Below are 17,676 nucleotides of genomic sequence, written 5' to 3'. Positions count from 1 at the left end.
CTCACCAATCTGATGGCAATTTTGACTATTTTTTCTAGATGTGCAGTACTAATTGTTTGATTAACTGCATTCAGAGCCTTTCTTAAATACATGTGAAGAGGGAAAGGCATAGTTTCATCTTATAATCTTTTCCATACCAGCCAGGAATGCTGCAGTGCTGCTTTCTATAGGTGAAAGTTGGGAGAACTGCCACCTTTAATTCAAATTTCCCTCCATCTGTTCTGTGGGATTTGGCTTGAAAAGCCCAAAAGGGAAGAAAATGAGCCGTCTGTGAAACAGCAGACAGTAAACTCCACTTACGAGCAGAACCACATTGTAATTTGCCTTTTTTGAGGTTCTGAAATAACCAGGTAACATGTTAGAACGGGAAGCGTCTAAATGACAGGAGTTGGCAATAGCACATGGCAACAGAGTGTTTTGTGAACAACAGTTTTCCCGTCATACTACCTCTGCTTACAGATGGCTAAGTTAAATGATTTCTGTTGGAAGTTGCATCTGCTTCGACTTTGCTTGTTTTTGTGGCTGTATTTCATTTAGTCCATCTCAGTAGAAATGCCTCTGGTGTTATGTGATGGTGATCAGTATTGACTTGAGCAGAAGATCATGAGGAAACAACTGAACTTTAAAAAAGGACTTAGTAAAACTGTAAGGAATTCGCAGAAGGTGTTTGTTAAATGCAAGTTAATGAAAGTTAATAAATGCTAGAGTTCATGTTTACAGTGATTTGAATGTGACTCCTTTGCTTCAGCCCCTGCCTTTGCTGCTGTTTACATGATTGTATGCTTTATTTGCTGCTGTTAGTTTGTTATTTGTTCTGTAAGATCTGTCAGGTGGGTTTTGGACGTGCGGTTTGAGACTAGGAGTGACTTTTTTTTTTTTTTTTAGCATGCTTGACCAGATGGTGTGTGCACATATGCAAGTATAGCTCTTTTCATTTCTGTTTCAAAAGAGCTCTCTTTCTGCAAACTGAGCAGCCAGGATCTCAGGCTGGCCTCTAGTATACAGAGTTGTTGAGCCCTCCTGAGAAATTTGATTCAAGTGGTATGCTTTAATATCATGTGGGAACTTGCCAGGAACCAGAGGAAAAAAAAAAGGTGTATATAAGCGTTATTGGGGGGCTGTGTTCAAGTTCATTAGCTGAGAAACTCTCTTTTCTCACCTTGTAACAAAAACTTGTGAGGGACAGTGTGAGAGGGCTGTGGTGAAGGGGGAAGATTGTTTTGTTTGGAGATACAAGGGGGTCGAGATGCCACAGGACTGGATAGATGAGCCCGTGCACAGATGAGGTTTAGGCCAGTGTGGTAGAAGTGGAATGTAAATTTGGCCTTAGTCCATCTTTAGCGGTTGCATGGTAGTTACAGTCTGTACTGCGATCGACATGCACCAGCAGCTGTACCTTTGGTGTTTTCTGACTCTCAGGGCTTTCGCTTTTCATTCTTGTCAGCATTCATTTTAATGTGGTGGCTTGCCACTTCCTAATCGGTTTACAGATGTGTATTTCTTTTTAAAAAGCTAACCAAGAACAGGGATTCTGTCACAAGCCTTCTTGCTGATACCTGCAGTGATTTTCCAGCTGGGTTTGAGCTGCTGGATCCTCTACTCAGATCTCACTCTCACTCTCCATGTAGTACATGCTCCACTTGTTTCTCTTCTGCTCTGTCCCCTTACCCAGTCAATTCTAGTGTGTTTTGGGTGGGTGCTCCCTGATTTAGAGTCTCTTCCTTTCTCTGTGAACAGTGTCTACCTGCAAGCTTCTTATCTGATCTCTCTTCCTACCTGGGGGGGAGAGGAAGCAAGCAGAGAAAGCCAAAAGTGCAAATGAACTCCAAGCAGGGTGCTGTGACATAAGGGATTAAGAAATGGCTCAGGAAGGTTAAACCGTGTGTGGGCTCAGCTGAGCTTCAGATTTCTGCTTCAGAAAACAGCTTTCTCACTCTGTCACTGCTTATTTTAAAATGAAGTTCTGCAGCTATATGCAAAAAACCCTCTTCCCCTTTTCTCTTTGGCTTTGTTCTTGAAAACACTCAATCCATGTTGTGCGAAGTGTCCCTGGGATGTGCACCTGTAAATTCTGTCTCCAGCATAGGACTTTTCTGCTTAAATGGTTTCATGTTGGAAAAGTTATAAGCAATTGAAAATAGTTTTCATAATAGGTATCAAGCTGCTGGTGAGAGGACTGGTACTGGCTTGTTGTAGCACTGTGGAGACACCTTTTTGAGTACAACAGCTGGAAAATGGCTGGTTTGAGACTGACTTCCTTCCCTCTTCATTCCAGGGACCTTTTTGGTGCTCTTTGAAGAAGAGCATCACTCAGGAGTGGGGATGGGTGTCTGATACTTCATCTTTTGCCCTTGTAAATAGTTCTTAGTATTGCACGTAGGTACTTGTGTTCCAGGGGGACTAAGCAAGCGGTCAGGCTGACCCCTGTTTGTGAATCCTGTTGTGTGTATTGGTGTTCACATGCTTTGTGTGTTCCCTCTGCTCCTTCAGGTTTGAGACTTGCATTCTCTGAATTTGTTTCCGTAGTGGTTTTGCCAGTTGGCAAAAGCAGTGTTAGGCTGACCTCTTGACTACTAGAACAGAGAGCTGTTGTCAGTGTGGTTTTAATAACTTATCTGTCATTCCGAAGAGGGCATAAACCAGCAGTGTGCTTGGTAAATACTGAAGATAGCGGAGAATGGTTTGATAGTCTCCTTCCAGAAGAGGAAAACGGCAGGCTTTAGTGTTCTTAAACATCTGGAAATTTAACAGCCAATATCACCAAACCATGCAGTACACAACTCACTCTTCTGTTAATAGTTTAAGAATTAAATGATTAAAACATGTTCTTGCTTGAAATACAAGGGATGCCACCTGATGCCACCGGAAGCTCGTGAATTTATGAAAAAGTGGATTATATTTAATTGTGATTTGGAGGTGTTATTTCATGTCATCTCCAAGTGAGGTAACTGCCTGAAAATACTATTTTTTTACAAAAAATCCTGGATGTGTGGTCAAACTGTAAGGTTTTTGGGATGATAGAAATGTGTTTAAATGCGCTCCCCTATCCGTCTTCCAGCTAAAGCATAGTTCTGTAGTCCAAATTGTGTCAAATAAGCATGTTGTTTTTTATCACAGTGGTGTTGCCTCTGAACTTTATGAAAAACATGTATTGAAAATCATAAAACCAGATGTTGGTTACAGTTCTGCAGCTGTAAACCTAAAACAATTTTAACAAAATATGTGGAGTCTTCCAGAGTAACACAACAGAATTGCTGTATTTTGAAATTATCTTGCCATCTCTTAGGGCACAGCCTACATCAGAAAGTTCTGCATCTTCATCAGGAAACTCGATGTCTCATCTCTGCTGGGTCCACACACCAAAAAACCCTGACTTGGATCCATTAATTTATTGGAGAGTAGCTAAGCTCACATGGTGCAAGTGATCCCTTTTCAGTCCTGTCAGCTTCATGACTTCTTACAGTAATCTTCAGCAGACAACCAGGTTTCTTGGACAAATTTTTGCTGGTGGAGGTGTTCACGCACACAAAAGTCAATAAAAATGTATGTGCTGTAGCAAAATTCAGCCTTATCTTGTCACTTGAACAAGTGACAGAGTAGGCACGTCTCCCTCACAAGTGGTAGGGTGACAAGGCCAGCTTCTGGGAGCCCTGAGCTCCATAACCCCAGCATGCAGATAGCTTCTTATTGATGTCCTGACAGGAAAAAAAAAACACCTCAGTGTGGCTGTGTGCTGACAGCACAGCTGTATCATCTGGGAAGAAGAGAACTCCCCCAAAAACTTAGGTGTGTAGGTATGGCCTCCAGGATAGTCCAGAGGAACAAACGTCTTTCTCATCAAGGTCCCTGTCTTCTACGTATTGTGATGCAGAAGAGGTATAGCAATATACACTTTTTGGTTTATCTGCCTAGCAATTGTGAATTGTATACCGCAGTTATCAGTGTGTACAGTTTTGTGCTTGATTAAAGTTAATGGGAACATATCAGATTAAGTCAATTGAACTTGTTATCAAAGCTAGACTTTGTCAGGTCTAACTTCAGCCTCTCAAATTAAGCATCCAGTTTAAATTCAGTGTGGGATTCTTGTGTAGTCAGTAAAAGGGTATATTGACCAAGACAGCTGGGATTAATTATTTTCTTACCTGTACAAGGAGCAGATAGCTGCGCTTCTAGATGGGCACATCACGTGAAATGGATCATACCTTATCTTTGGCTGGGTTTCTTAATGCTGTTGAATGCCTGCTGAATAAGCAGCTGTCTCAGAGTGCAAACTCATGCTGGAAGTTTTGTTCCTGGCAGGTGTTTGGCTGAACATTCACAAACAGTCCTGCAGATTTGTTTTTTCTGTCTTTTTCAGGGACGGATAGCGTGTGCCAATGTCCTAAGTGACCTTTATGCCATGGGGGTCACAGAATGCGACAACATGTTGATGCTCCTTGCAATCAGCAATAAAATGACAGATAGGGTAAGATTTTTTTTTTTTGTACTTGATTTTGAAGGAAGACCCAAACAGCTAAACATGTTTAAAATGTATTTACCTTTAGCGTATTTTCTTGTCAAGTTTGAACCCTTTTAAAGAAGAGATGGTTTTATTGAATGTCTCAGTTCATAGTATGGGTCTTGTCTCACAAACATTCTGAGTCACTTGCTAGAAGTTCAGTTTTCTGTGTCATTGTAATCTTCTGCTGCTAATACCTTTATCTCCACCAGAATGAGGTCCCTGCTTCTGTCAGTTCAGGACAATATTGCTCCAAGGCAGCATTTGATTACCAATTCATGTATCAGTCTGGCTGATACTTCGATTTGCTTATGCCAACTTTGTAACATCTCTCTGAAGCAGAAGAAACTGAAATAGATTGCTTTTCTTTTCCTTTTTTCTTTTTGTTTGTGGAAGTGACCAGCATGTTTGTTTGTTTTGCTCTAGCAAAAAAGGGATGTTTATTCTTTAGAAGGAAGTAAGCTGAAACTTTACAGGTTAGTGGAGGCCAAATGTGGCTTGATTTGACTTGAATTATTGCTCTGCACTGCTGTGACTGTACCTGCGTACAACAGCAGGATAATTCTGAGTTTCCAGAACTCTGATTTCCTTATTTTCATGTGAAGAATGTTTCTTCAGTGTAAGAATGTCTCTTCACGTCTTTTACAAAGAGCTCTAAAACCGAAGCTCTGTGGGAAAACATGCAATTTTAGGAGGCTGACCTCTTCCTAAGGTTGGCTTTTCTGTTGTGAGCTATTTGCCATGAGGGCATTTAGCTTGCATGATTAAAAGCCCTGGACCAGTCTTGAAATGACGAGCACTGCTGTATATGGAACTCTGACTTCTGTTTTGATCTCTAGGAAAGAGACAAAGTGATGCCTCTAATTATCCAGGGTTTCAAAGATGCAGCAGAAGAGGCAGGAACATCTGTTACTGGTGGCCAAACAGTGTTAAATCCCTGGATTGTTTTAGGAGGAGTGGCCACGACAGTCTGTCAGCCTAATGAATTTATAATGTAAGTTAAATCACCAAACAATCAAAGGCACTTGTCTGAAGGGATACAGTAAAAATCCTTTAAATATCGTGTTGTGATCTTGTGATCTGTCTCCTTCTCCTGCTTGCATTTGTCCTTAGCACTCAACAGATGCCACATCTCTTTTGTACATATTTGCTTTTTTAAACAGGATGTCCTCTTACTTCTCCCCACCCCCCAGTATCTTTTGATCCTATTCTCCTTTTGACAGGAGAGTTAAGCTTCTAACCTTTAAAGGTATTGAAGACTGTTTAGGGACACATTTTTGTCATATTTATGCATGCATTTTTAAATCATCTCCCAATTATCCTGTTAATGGCTGTAGAAGACTACAAAATTGCCGTGTTTACAGCGTTCTGTCCATTTAATAGTAGCTGATTTTGAATATCCCACTGTGGCATGTTACACTGTACAAAGGAATTTGTTTGTGATCTTAGTGATTATTATCTTATGCCCCAAGTAGCAAAGGTTAATTTATCCTTATATCTCCAGTAAATGGAAATAAAAGATGTAATTTTGTGTGTCTGACTGCAAGCATTGTTCTGCTCCGAGAAAGAAGGATTAGTACTTTAAAATAAGTTTGCAGTTTTTGCTCAATAATATCCTATGACAATGAATCCCAAAGATTAATTCTGCAATTAGTCAATATTTTACTGTGCGACAAGACACGTAGGTCTGTGAAAACATAATTATCAGCATTTATTCCTAATAATGTGTGTGAATCTCACAATGTAATTAATCTATGAATTCTTTGTTTTCAGGCCAGACAATGCAGTGCCAGGAGATGTGCTTGTATTAACTAAACCCTTGGGAACACAAGTCGCTGTAGCTGTCCACCAGTGGCTAGATATTGTGAGTACACTGCAAAAAAAGAAATAGGGAAGAGGGGTGTGAGTTAAATGTGACTTTCCCTCAAAACCTCAAAATGACAAAGTTCAGCAGTGTGATGAGTACACTGAGGGCTCAGTTGGGAATGATCTGCCTCCTCTCTCCTCCTTCCTCCTTGGTGTGTCAGCCTTACCTGCTTATGTGTAAAACTCTTTTGGAATCAAGACAGTTTACTATTTTGTGCTTAGTGAGCCCATCTTAATTGCATCTAATTCTTAGTTAGTTCTCAGGCATTGCTGCAATAAAATTGTTTACTAACAGAACAACAGACTAGCACCCTGGGTAGAATTATACCCTACTCCACCTGCCAAAGTAATTTGCAAAAGCTTATTTGATGGCAGTTAGGCCAAGATTGCTGTCTGTGTTTGTGGGCTTTCTGCTTGTGTACGTGGAAATATATCTACGTTTCACATGTATTACCCTGTGCATTCAATAAGAATATTTCAAGCAGCATTGTGTATGTAGACAAACTTCCATCTGTTACTTCGGGCAAAAATGTAACCACTGAACTGAAAAGTGACTGCAAAATTGGCGTCTGCTTATGTTGTCTGGCTCCCAGTATGTGTCTTCAGAATTATAACTGCTCAGTTTACACTTTAAAAAGATGAATCTTTCCTACTTTTGGGACTACTGAGCCAACAGACTGGCAGAAGAGTGAGGTGGAATCTACTCTGTCTTGGCTGTTGGCCACTACATTGTCAGATGAATTCTAATTCCAAGGCCTATGTTAGTAACAGTGGGAGAGAACCAGCTTAAACCTTCGTTGGAGTCTGATACATGAGCAACAAGAAAAAAAATTCTCCTTCATAGAACCTGGCTTAGCAGTTTTGACCTCTGCAGAATCCTGCATTTTCTAGTCAGATATAAGGATCAGGGCCTTAGATAATCTTTTATATGAAGTGAAACAAGACACCGATTTTATTGTATGTTTTCTAGCCGTGATCTTAACTTCTTAACATATCTATTGTTGTACTGACAAACAGACTAGCAAATCAAGATTATTCTGAATTTGCACGTATTTCAACTACTTCTAATTTCCTTGACTGTTAACTAGAAACACCTTCTGGTCTGAAAAACGAGGACAGCAAGGAAATCAATCCTCCTATCAGGTGTAAACAGAATATGTCTTTGATTGTGGTAGGAAAATTTCTGAGTAGCTATGCTACCTTTTCTTTAGCTTTGTTTTGTCAAAGAGGAGGGAAAGTGAAGCTAGAATTACCTGTCACTAATCCACCCATAAATCAAATTTCAGTAGGGAATTTGAATTAGTATTGAAAAGTATGTGGGAGAAGATACATAGTACACCAAGTTTATGCACAGGCGAGCAAGGAAAACTGGAGTGTAGAGCTATGTGGCTGCAAAACAAATTTAAAACAAAACAAATAAAAAAACCCCTTAAAAGTTGAGATATTTAAACAGAGGAGTAGCGAATGAGTTCCTGGTGATAAATGAAAGGAAGATCCAAATGGAGGCAAAGTTTGTCCTCCTTGCTTGGCTGCTGCCAGCGTTATTGCAGCCAAGCCCCAGCTGTGTTCCTGGCAGCAGCTGCCATGGGGTGCAAAGGAAGAGGCTGCAATGAATCTGCAGGGAGCTGGGCCCCTTGGGGCCCTGGGGGAGCAGGTCAGGGATGTCCCAGGGGTGATGAAGTCATTTTGGCTGCCAGGCTGATGATGTGGACTGATTAGGCTGGTCCACAAGTGGGAACTTGCATCCCTTTGCCTTTTCCTCTTTCAGCTGAAAAGCTTGTGATGTGCCTTTTCAGAAGGGGTTTTCTAGCCCTTGCTTTTGTCTACAGACCCTTCCCATTTGGAAATCCAAGCTTGCTTTTAAAAGTTGCTTAAGGATTTTTTTTGAGAACTTTTCTGCCTTTGTTTCCTCTCCACTAACCCCACTATCCAACTGCTATAGTGGAGGGGAATTTGCATTTAATTCATATCCCATGTTTATGGCCCTTCTAGCCTGAGCCTTGAGTTCTGCTTCCACCTCATCTGTGATTTCCACTCCCATTATCTGACCAGTTTCTGTCCCATGATCAGCCTCAGAACCATGTTTTTGAAAACTAAGGCAAAATGACTGTTCAGGTTTTTCAGTCACACCCACAGTAGAATAATCACTATTCTGTCCCCTCTATGATAGCCTCATTTATTTTTTTTTACTTGCTCTCTTAATTGGTCAGACTCGGCTCAACGTTGTTTCAGAAGCTCTGATCTTCCTGCTATACTTCCTTGCTCTTTAACAAATGGTTTGTTTTGGCTGACTCGTCTCTTTCTTCCTCTTGCTATTTCTGGATTATCTCTTATACCCCTCGAAGTCAGCCCTCGTTTGTTAAGAATAAGAGCCTCTTTGACAAGATACTTCCCCAGTGCGGCATTGTATAGGAATTCTTAGTAGTTTTTGCAGCTTTGGTTTAGGAAGAAGTTTGTTCTACGCATTTCTTCTGTGGGATGGCACTGCAGGCATTGTGGCTTCAAAAAAATCTATTTTGATTTATTTCCAGTTCTCTGTAATTTTATTTCCGTTGGAAAAAAAGTATAAACCAGTTTGTAGTGTTGCCCTTAACATCTACATGGTTGCTTTGTTTTGTTCTGGATCTAGAATTACTTCAGCTTTGAATGAAACGCTTGCCCTTTATAAAGGTACTATTCCCTAAATTGTTCTGAGACCCTTTTGGCATGAAAGCATTGCTTAGCATGTGATGTAGGCATGAGAGACACTGGAGAATGGGTGGAAGGAGATGCTGATGCTTTGCCCTAGGGTAGGTTATTCCACTCCACTCTGATGCTGAAACCAAGATTGGAGGTGCTTAGTGCCTAATAGATCTTAAAATTAACTTTACTTAGGTACAGTAGAGTAAGGCAGGCACCTCTGGCCTCTGAACCTTTTGCCCCTCTTTAACTGAGTTTAAAAAGAAAAGGTACCTTTTGGATAAAGGATTTTTATAAGTGGTAAGGGTGTGCTTTAAAATATACAGCCAAAAACCTAAAAGATTTCTCTTTATTCCATCTATTAGCCAGAAAAGTGGAATAAAATCAAACTGGTGGTAACACAAGAAGATGTAGAACTAGCGTACCAGGAAGCAATGATGAATATGGCACGACTGAACAGAACAGGTAAGAAGAGATGTGTGTTTACAGATTGGAGGTTGTGGATTTTTCCAATTCAATACTTAATTTTATTTCATTGCCATGGGTAAATGTGACACAGTCACTTTATGCCTTCCTTCTGGCTTATCTTTCTGCTGTTCAGTGTTTGTGAAGCAAGTAAATTAAAATCAAACACCCTCTTTTAATTATACAGCAAAAACACAAATGCCGCTGGAGATGATTATGACTCATGTGAGTGTTGTGAGTAACATCCCAGTAAGTTAGAGGATGTTTTAAAGGGAATTATATTGGATTTGTTCCTTATCTTCTGTGCCTAGAGAACTCGTGAGGGCCTGACTTGTAATAAGGTTAAAAAAAATAATGAAATAGAATAAAAAAGGAAAAGCTCTTAATTTTTCTATGCTTAAGTTTGTATTTTTAAAATTTTGTCATGTTATATGCTTCCCAAAGTGTGGAATATGTAACACTTTTTTTTTTTTTTGGTTGGTTGGGGTTTTTGGGGGTGGTTTTGTTTGTTTGTTTTCCTTTTAATTTTGTTAGGGGGAAGGTTCCACTTTTACTCTAGAAATTTTAATCCAGGATTTCCCGGTTTTGTTCAAAGTATCTTCAGAGGAGCAGATAGTAGAATTAGGTGTTTTCTTATTTCTCAGTTGAAAGAACAGGGATAGTTAAATATCTCTTCGCCCATTTATTCAGTTCTCAATTGGTATTTGTTATGTCATTCCACTGTTTTTTTCATTCTTTGACACAGTCTTCCAGGAAAAAAATAAATGGCCAGCATTGTCTTATGGAAAAGAACTTGGGTCCTGCTCTTGTATTGGGAAGCACCAAAGAAGGGCAAAGCATTCTTGGTTTTGTTTTTCTCCACTCACTCTTGTTGGGCACCTTTAACAACACTTAAATATTTGTAACTGGAGCTATTGTCCTGCGAGCAGGGGTGCCCTTCTCCCACCCAGGGCTCTGTAGTTGTAAATGCCCAAGAATTTCATGAATGCATAGGTGGGGAAGCTGGGGCCCTTCCCCCAAAACCTGCAGGCTTTGTTCTTAAGCTCTTAAATTTTAAGTGTCCAGAGCTTAAGTTCTGATGTGATGGTTTTACGCATGTGAGAAGAATGACCCAGGATGAGTCTGATCCTTGCCCTTAATGCAGCAAAGCTGAGCTCAGAACCTCTCTGGCCCCCAGTCTTGGGAAGTTTGAATCTGGAACAAGCCCCTGTTTCTTAGACTGCTAATATGAATTAGTAGCACATGTGTAATAGAGCATGCTCATAAATACAACTTCGCTGCTGAATTTTCAGGATGATTTAATACCTCAAATACAAGTGCATTTTTTTTTTAAGGGTTACATGCAGTATTAGTGAATTGCAGTTCCCTTCAAGCATTATTTTTCTAATTAATTTAACCTAACATGATTCAAATTAAAGGTATGCAATTTCATTCAAACTGTGTGCAATATTGTTGAAGAATTGCTTTTCCTGATGATTTTTTTTATTCTGATTCTTTTCCCCCCCCTCCTCCCTCTCTTGTAGCTGCTGGACTCATGCACACTTTCAATGCACATGCAGCTACAGACATCACAGGATTTGGAATCCTGGGGCATGCACAAAACCTTGCCAAGCAGCAGCGAAATGAGGTGTCCTTTGTTATTCATAACCTTCCTGTTCTTGGTAAGATGGCTGCTGTCAGTAAGGCTTGTGGCAATATGTTTGGCCTCATGCATGGGACTTGTCCAGAGACTTCAGGTAGGTGACAGTGGTACCACCCTCTTCTTTCTCTGCTCCTCCATGTTAGAATTTAATAACATTTCCAATGTGCTTTGCATTCAAAATCACAGTTGGCTTGGCATATAGCGAAGCTAATGAGCATTAGCCACACAACTGTTTGCAATTAACTTCTTCAGCCTAACTTCCAAACCACCATTCTGAATTCCTTCTACTTCCTTATGAAACACTGTTATAGAAACCCATGCTGTAGCTAGAACATTCTGCAGTTAGAAGTTAGTGATGCTTCTGAATTCTCTTGAAACCTATTTTTCTCTTAGCTGTTACCTCCAGAACAGTGAATATCTGAAAATCCCAGCTCAGCTGACACAGTTATCTCCTGCAGTAGGTTTGCCAGTCAAATGAGTGGTGGTTTGTTTCTCATTATGAATATGTGTGAAGTTTAGTGCTGAATGGGCCAGTCTTAGCAACTGAGGCCTTCTCTGTCCACAACATACAGACAGCAAACAATATAGATTTTTTTTTTCCCTTACATTTATAAAATCTGACTTTAAGGGACTAGCAGAAAAAAAAGTAATAGTCTGACCCATTCATTACTTGAGTTCTCTATTTAAAAAGCTGCCACTTGCTGTGACAGTGAATACAACAGATGTGTACTGAGAATCGGGCTATGGACAAACATTTAAACAATCATCCGGTGATAAGAACTTCCGATGGTTTTGAAGTTGCCTTGTTGTTAAGTGTAGGCCACTTTGCTGACTAGTATCACAGCTGTCTTCTGCTGGAAGTCTTTATACTTCATTTGCCCCTTGAATCTTCTCTTCCATTTTGTTTTTCTTCTTTAAATTTTATTCCTCTTTGGTAAATGGAGAAGATGTAGCAACAAATCTGTCTTTCTCTTATCTCATTTCCCCACCCTCTTCCTGCTCTCCAAGAGTATTATCCAAGTTCTCTGCAGTTCACAACAGAGGGGGCCCCTTGAAGCAAAACAGTCCGAGGATCTGGAAAGAAGCATCACAGTGAGAGCCATAAACTTTTCCCCTAGTGAATACACAAGTTAACCATGATCTGCTGAATTTTTCCTTAGCCATCTGTGTTTGAACAGACACTCTGTCCTACAGAGGCTGTGTGGCTCAGATGATGTGTAATAGGATATGGGACATGAACTCCTTTCAGGAGTTCAAATCCAGCCTCAAAGACCAGAAATATCTGGTGGTGGTTTGGCAAGCTCTGTCAATAAGGTTGGTAACACCAGACAGATTCTTACTGTCCAAGAGTCCACATAACCAGAGGGCTGATAGCATTTGTTATTGGTTGCAAAGAGTTCAAAAAAAATAGCATGGGTGCAAAGCTGCAAGATGCTGTTTCAGGTGAGTGGCTGTGGCTGAGGTTTGTACAGCAATTGGCCTGGGAATGGTTTAGCTGCAAACTGAGTGCTTGAGCCTTCAGAGCTGCCCGCACGGCACCCTGAGGATATCCAGTTCTGTCTTTTCACTGAAGGAATGTAAAGCCGTGTGGATGTACGTGCTGCTGGGCGAGGACTTGGAAGCAGGAAACAATCCACTTCAGAATCTCTTTTGGGACTGAGAGCAAGAGGTGTCTTTGAAATGCTGAACGTCTTACATTTCAGCATACGTAGATGATGATGGAAAAAAACAGCAAGACATATCTGATTATTTGTGAACTTTTGGTGCCTCAAAACAAGTATATTTGATTTCATTGCAGCGTTGCATTTGTCACATTAGAGGTGACCATAGGGATTTGTTACAGGGCAGTGTCTGCCAAACATCAGAACAATCCATAGCCACATGGACACAACAGTTCTGGTCTGAAAGCTTTATAACTGCAGTCCCAGAGGTGTGAGGCTGCTGCTGGATGGCCTGACACTTCGCAGCAGTGTGTGTGAGCTTGGGCACGCTGTGCTGGGGAGGCTGGTCAGCGCTCAGGCCCATGCTGTTCACGCATATGTCCTGGCATTGATTTATATGAAGGCAGGAGTCTTGTCTTGCTGCACCTCTGTGTCCAGTTGTGAGGATGCCTTTGGGGGACTGCTCAGAGCTGTTCATACCATAATATAGATACACCTTCTCTGTTGTTCTAAACTTGTGCTAAACTTGTGTTCTAAAGTGTGCTGTCTACAGCTTCTTCATTTGTGAACAGATGTTTTTCAGCAGAGTGGGCAGGCAATGAGAAATTTACTGGAAAACTATTTGAATGAATTTTAAGGCTGTTGGTTTTTTGGTTTTTTTTTCAAGTGCGCATTTGCTGGGCACCTGTTGACAAAAGTCAGTGTTGGAAAGATCTATGATATCATCTGTTCCATCCTCCAGGCACTCTTGTTGATGGCTTATTTTCTTAAAATTGCAGTTTTATGTGATTTTGTGCTCTTTTTTAGGTAACCTTTTGGTAAAGGTTAAAGTTGCAGTTGGACAGTTTCGAAAAACTTAAGTCTGTTTATTAGGCTGCCTATTTACATAAATAAGTCACAAAGTTACTCTACCTGGGATATTCATGCATGTGTGTATTTTTGCCACTCCTTTTGTTGTCTGATGTTTGCCATCTTTTTTTAGTGTGTTAGAGGTATCTCAATGGCATAGTGTTTGTGGAAATTTTGTGGAAATAGGCAGATGGGTAGAAAAGAAGGGCTGTGTTAGTGGGTTTCAGTTCATGAACAGTTTGTACCTCTGCTCTGGATTGCGAAGCTTTGTCTAGTCTGCTTTTGAAGTTTTCTGTGTCCACTTCCCTGCTCGCAATGCAGCTGTTAAAACCAGCAATGTTCAAAACCTCTTAGCAAAAAAAAACCTCCTCAGATTTTTAAAAAGGTAAGCAAGGACAGACACCAAATACATGCATCCTTTCAACTCCTGAAAGAAGCGTGCAGCAGACTGTCTGCAGTTAATTTGTTCTGTCTTTGGCGGTGGCTGATGCAGACCTCAAAAACTCAGTACCCCGTGAAATTTTCCACAGACACATTGTAACCACTTAAACTGCTGTTGTCTGTGACCTTGTACAGGTGAAGGGGACAAAAACCAGAGCAGCTGAGAAGGTCATACTACAGACTAGACTAGAATACACAGTAGAAAACCATAAGGACTTACCCAAGGGTTTAAAGAGACTGGTCAGTCTACTAGAGAAATAATTATAATCCGTGCAGGCACAAGTGCTACATTTATCAAGAGTAGCCCATAGAACTATATTAAGGGTTATTGATCAAACTGTGGGATGCAGTCAGCAGGTGGGAAGTGCTTTTTGATTGGAAACTGAGATTTTTGCGCATTTTTCTGATCTTACCAAAGCACATTAACAGCATATGTGTACAACTAATACCAAATTACAGAGAGTGTGTGGGGAAAAATTAAGTGAAGGCTATTCTCATGTTCTTTCTTATTTCTTCATTCCCCACATTTCTGCTCCTCCCCTCTGGCTAGTTAGCACCTTCTCTGCACTACCACTTGTAAACCTCTTCCCTGGCTTGATTGCACCATGACATTAGTTTCTCTTCAATTTGGTTTAGAGCCTTCCATGGGAATGCCACATAATTCCTTTGCAATTTATTGATTTGTCTGTTACATCTGGAGTAGCTTGAACACTGTCCTTCAAGCTTCTGGGTGGAAGTACCTGGATGTTCCAAAATGTCTGAGGGAGGTAGGGTTTTTTCTGGAGGGCGCACTCATTTGCTTCATACAGAACCTAAAAAACAACTTACACGCTTCCACCTATCCTTATAAATAATTCCTCATGTTCATTAACTGCTTCTTCCTCTTAGCCTTAAATTAGAAGCCTCCTTAGTCACCACTGAGAGGACTCCTTGCTTGGAAAAGCCAACATAAAGGTGCCAAGAGGCTGCCCCGGAGCCTTGATGGAGGACGTGGCACCAAGCCCAGGGTGGCTGGCTCACCAGGTGCCACTTTGCCCCCAGGGTTGGCTCAGAGCTGGTGGCACAACTTGTGCTGCTGGCTGATGCCCTTTGCCCAGAGGAGAAGACAGGGTCAAATAACTCTTGAAAAGTACGCAAGCCTCAGCATGTCCGCAAATTCCTGTTTGCGTGAATATACTCTCTTGCCTGTGTTCTCCAAACATTTTCCAGCAGGAGATGATATTTTGACGTCCTTACGAGAAGCTGCTGTGTGTCACAACACAGCACAGCGTACAGACGTGAGCTGCGCAAACCACACGTAGCATATAATGCTTTGAGGTTTAATTAGGTATCTGCAGATGTTTGCTCTGCTGCAGTGCTTCACATGTTTGCAACGTGGCATAAATGTAAAAAAAAAAAAAAAAGTGAGGGATACAGAAAAGCTGAATGCTCTAGTCATACAGGGTAGCACCAAAACATTTAATGACTTGGGCATAGCCCCCTGGAAATTTGTGCCAGAGCCAACAGTGAAACTCCTTCTAGTAACTCACTCACCAAGGCACCTTTTTGAGTGCTTGGGGATTCTTAGAATGGAAGTGTTCTTATGTTTAGTAGCTGAATGACAAGCGTGCTAACTAGTTACTCTACTGCTTCAGAAAAACATTAGTAAATGATTTCTCAGTTGCCTCTGAGAAAAAAATCTTAGGGTAAAGGCTAAAAAAGGTTAGGAAATCCCCTAACAGAGGGGTCAAAAGGGTTGTCACAGGGAACACTGGATCAAGATTGTTTAATCTTCTGCCTCTTTCATTCCCTGGTAATAGTCCCTACTTTGAATGATTTCGTGGCAGGCACTGGGATTACTTGCAGAATCAGCTGCTACCAATATGTGACTATAGATATCTGAATATGACCTTTATCCAAAACGTTTCTGTGTAGAGGTACTTTGCAGTCCTCTGCTGGAAGTTTATAATGCTGGTGTTGTTTCAGTATGTCATTTGTTGGCATCAGTACGATGTCCTTTTGCCAACATCTTTTGTGTGTATTTGGCTTAATTTACCTACCCACTAAGCACTGAATTGAGGCACAAACTTATTTCTGTAAAGCAATAGCTTCTACCATGTCTTCTCTTGGAGTTTAACAGAATCTACTGAAGCCACCAAGTACCTGTCTATGTAAAAAATTTCGCAGATCAAAACGTCTGATTGCAAAGCATTTCAACCTTACTAATGCTCTGCTTTGTTTGTTTTCTTCACAGGAGGCCTCCTCATCTGTTTACCACGAGAGCAAGCAGCACGTTTCTGTGCCGAGATCAAGTCTCCAAAATATGGTGAAGGTCACCAAGCGTGGATTATTGGCATTGTAGAGAAGGGCAACCGCACAGCCAGAATTATAGACAAACCACGAATCATTGAAGTCGCACCACAGGTGGCCACTCAGAACGTGAACCCAACGCCTGGTGCCACCTCTTAATATAGATTAAATAGCCGATTGTTTTTAAATAGATCTATTCCTTTATCATCCTACAATTTAAAGAACTGTAAAAAGAAAAGAAAACTCGTTGTGTCTGCACATCTGGTGGCCTTAGGTCAGTTTATGAGTGGATACAATTAATAAAATAAAAATCCATTGCCTTTTTTTCCTGTTACATTAACTGAAGATGCACCTAATCTTGAGGCAGCTTCTGAGTTGAGAATTATATTGTTATCCAATACTGTTGATTCATTTTGAATCTTTAGACACTTATCTCTTGCCGCATAGGCTCTTTTTAAAGGTGCTTTCACGTAGCACAGACATTACCAGTAGTAGTGTCGAATAGCAGTTTGTGTCCTTTCATTATATGTATATTTATCATAAGTCTAATTTTGATGCCTTGAGTGATATTCCAGAAAGGCAATAAATTGATCAGTGACACAGTGGGTATACCCAGTAGTAAGAGGGTTGCATGATTACATTCAATCTTTGATTATTTTTTTAATTTTTATTCTTTTTTTTTGGTGAGGTTTAGTCTTACCAAGAGCATCTATGACCCTGGACATTGCTTGGTAGTGCACTCTGTTTAAACGAGCAAGTGCTGACTTTGCATGGAAAGCGCTTCAGAGTCGAAGGAGTCATTTTTAATTTCATTATTTGTAGACCTGACAATATTTACTGTATTCTCAATGATTGTTTTCTTTATTGATAGTAAGGAAAAATAATAATTCTTTTTTTTGTTTTTTTTTTTTTTTTTGCAATGTGATTGGATGTGCTATAGTGCAACAAAGGTTTTGCAGACCAAAAGGAGGTTACTGTATAATAATTCATTTACAATTCACTATATAAATACACAAATAATTTTTAAATATAATCAAACTAAAATAAACCTCTGTTCTGTGGATGGTAGTGATTAATACATTTTATATTTTGTATAGTGATTACAAGCCTTTTTTGTTTCTTTAAAATCAGCAGCTGTTTAGTATAATTCTTAGTATTATTTTGTTCTTTGCTCAAATACATTTTCGTGCACGCTTTTGTGATCTGTGTTTAAAATCTACATTGCCAACATTGCAGCTTGAACTTAAGCTTGTTATTCAAAATAAATATTTAATTTTTTTTATTGC

At 40.3% G+C, this 17,676-nt stretch overlaps 1 protein-coding gene across 2 annotated transcripts in view; it reads left to right on the top strand.

Moving 5' to 3' along the window:
* SEPHS1 (selenophosphate synthetase 1) overlaps positions 1 to 17,676 on the top strand; it is a 24,501-nt gene extending 6,825 nt beyond the window's left edge. For both annotated transcript variants that reach the window (XM_082075957.1, XM_082075956.1), the window contains exons 4-9: positions 4,358 to 4,465; positions 5,338 to 5,492; positions 6,272 to 6,362; positions 9,409 to 9,508; positions 11,032 to 11,244; positions 16,335 to 17,676. In XM_082075957.1, coding sequence (XP_081932083.1) covers positions 4,358 to 4,465; positions 5,338 to 5,492; positions 6,272 to 6,362; positions 9,409 to 9,508; positions 11,032 to 11,244; positions 16,335 to 16,549 — 882 coding nt within the window. In that variant the 3' untranslated portion in view covers positions 16,550 to 17,676. The remainder of the gene's footprint in view (positions 1 to 4,357; positions 4,466 to 5,337; positions 5,493 to 6,271; positions 6,363 to 9,408; positions 9,509 to 11,031; positions 11,245 to 16,334) is intronic.

The sequence above is a fragment of the Streptopelia decaocto genome (assembly GCF_964273445.1).
Source record: "Streptopelia decaocto genome assembly, chromosome: 1".
Taxonomy (NCBI): Eukaryota; Metazoa; Chordata; class Aves; order Columbiformes; family Columbidae; genus Streptopelia; species Streptopelia decaocto.
This window is presented reverse-complemented; position numbering and strand designations above follow the sequence as displayed.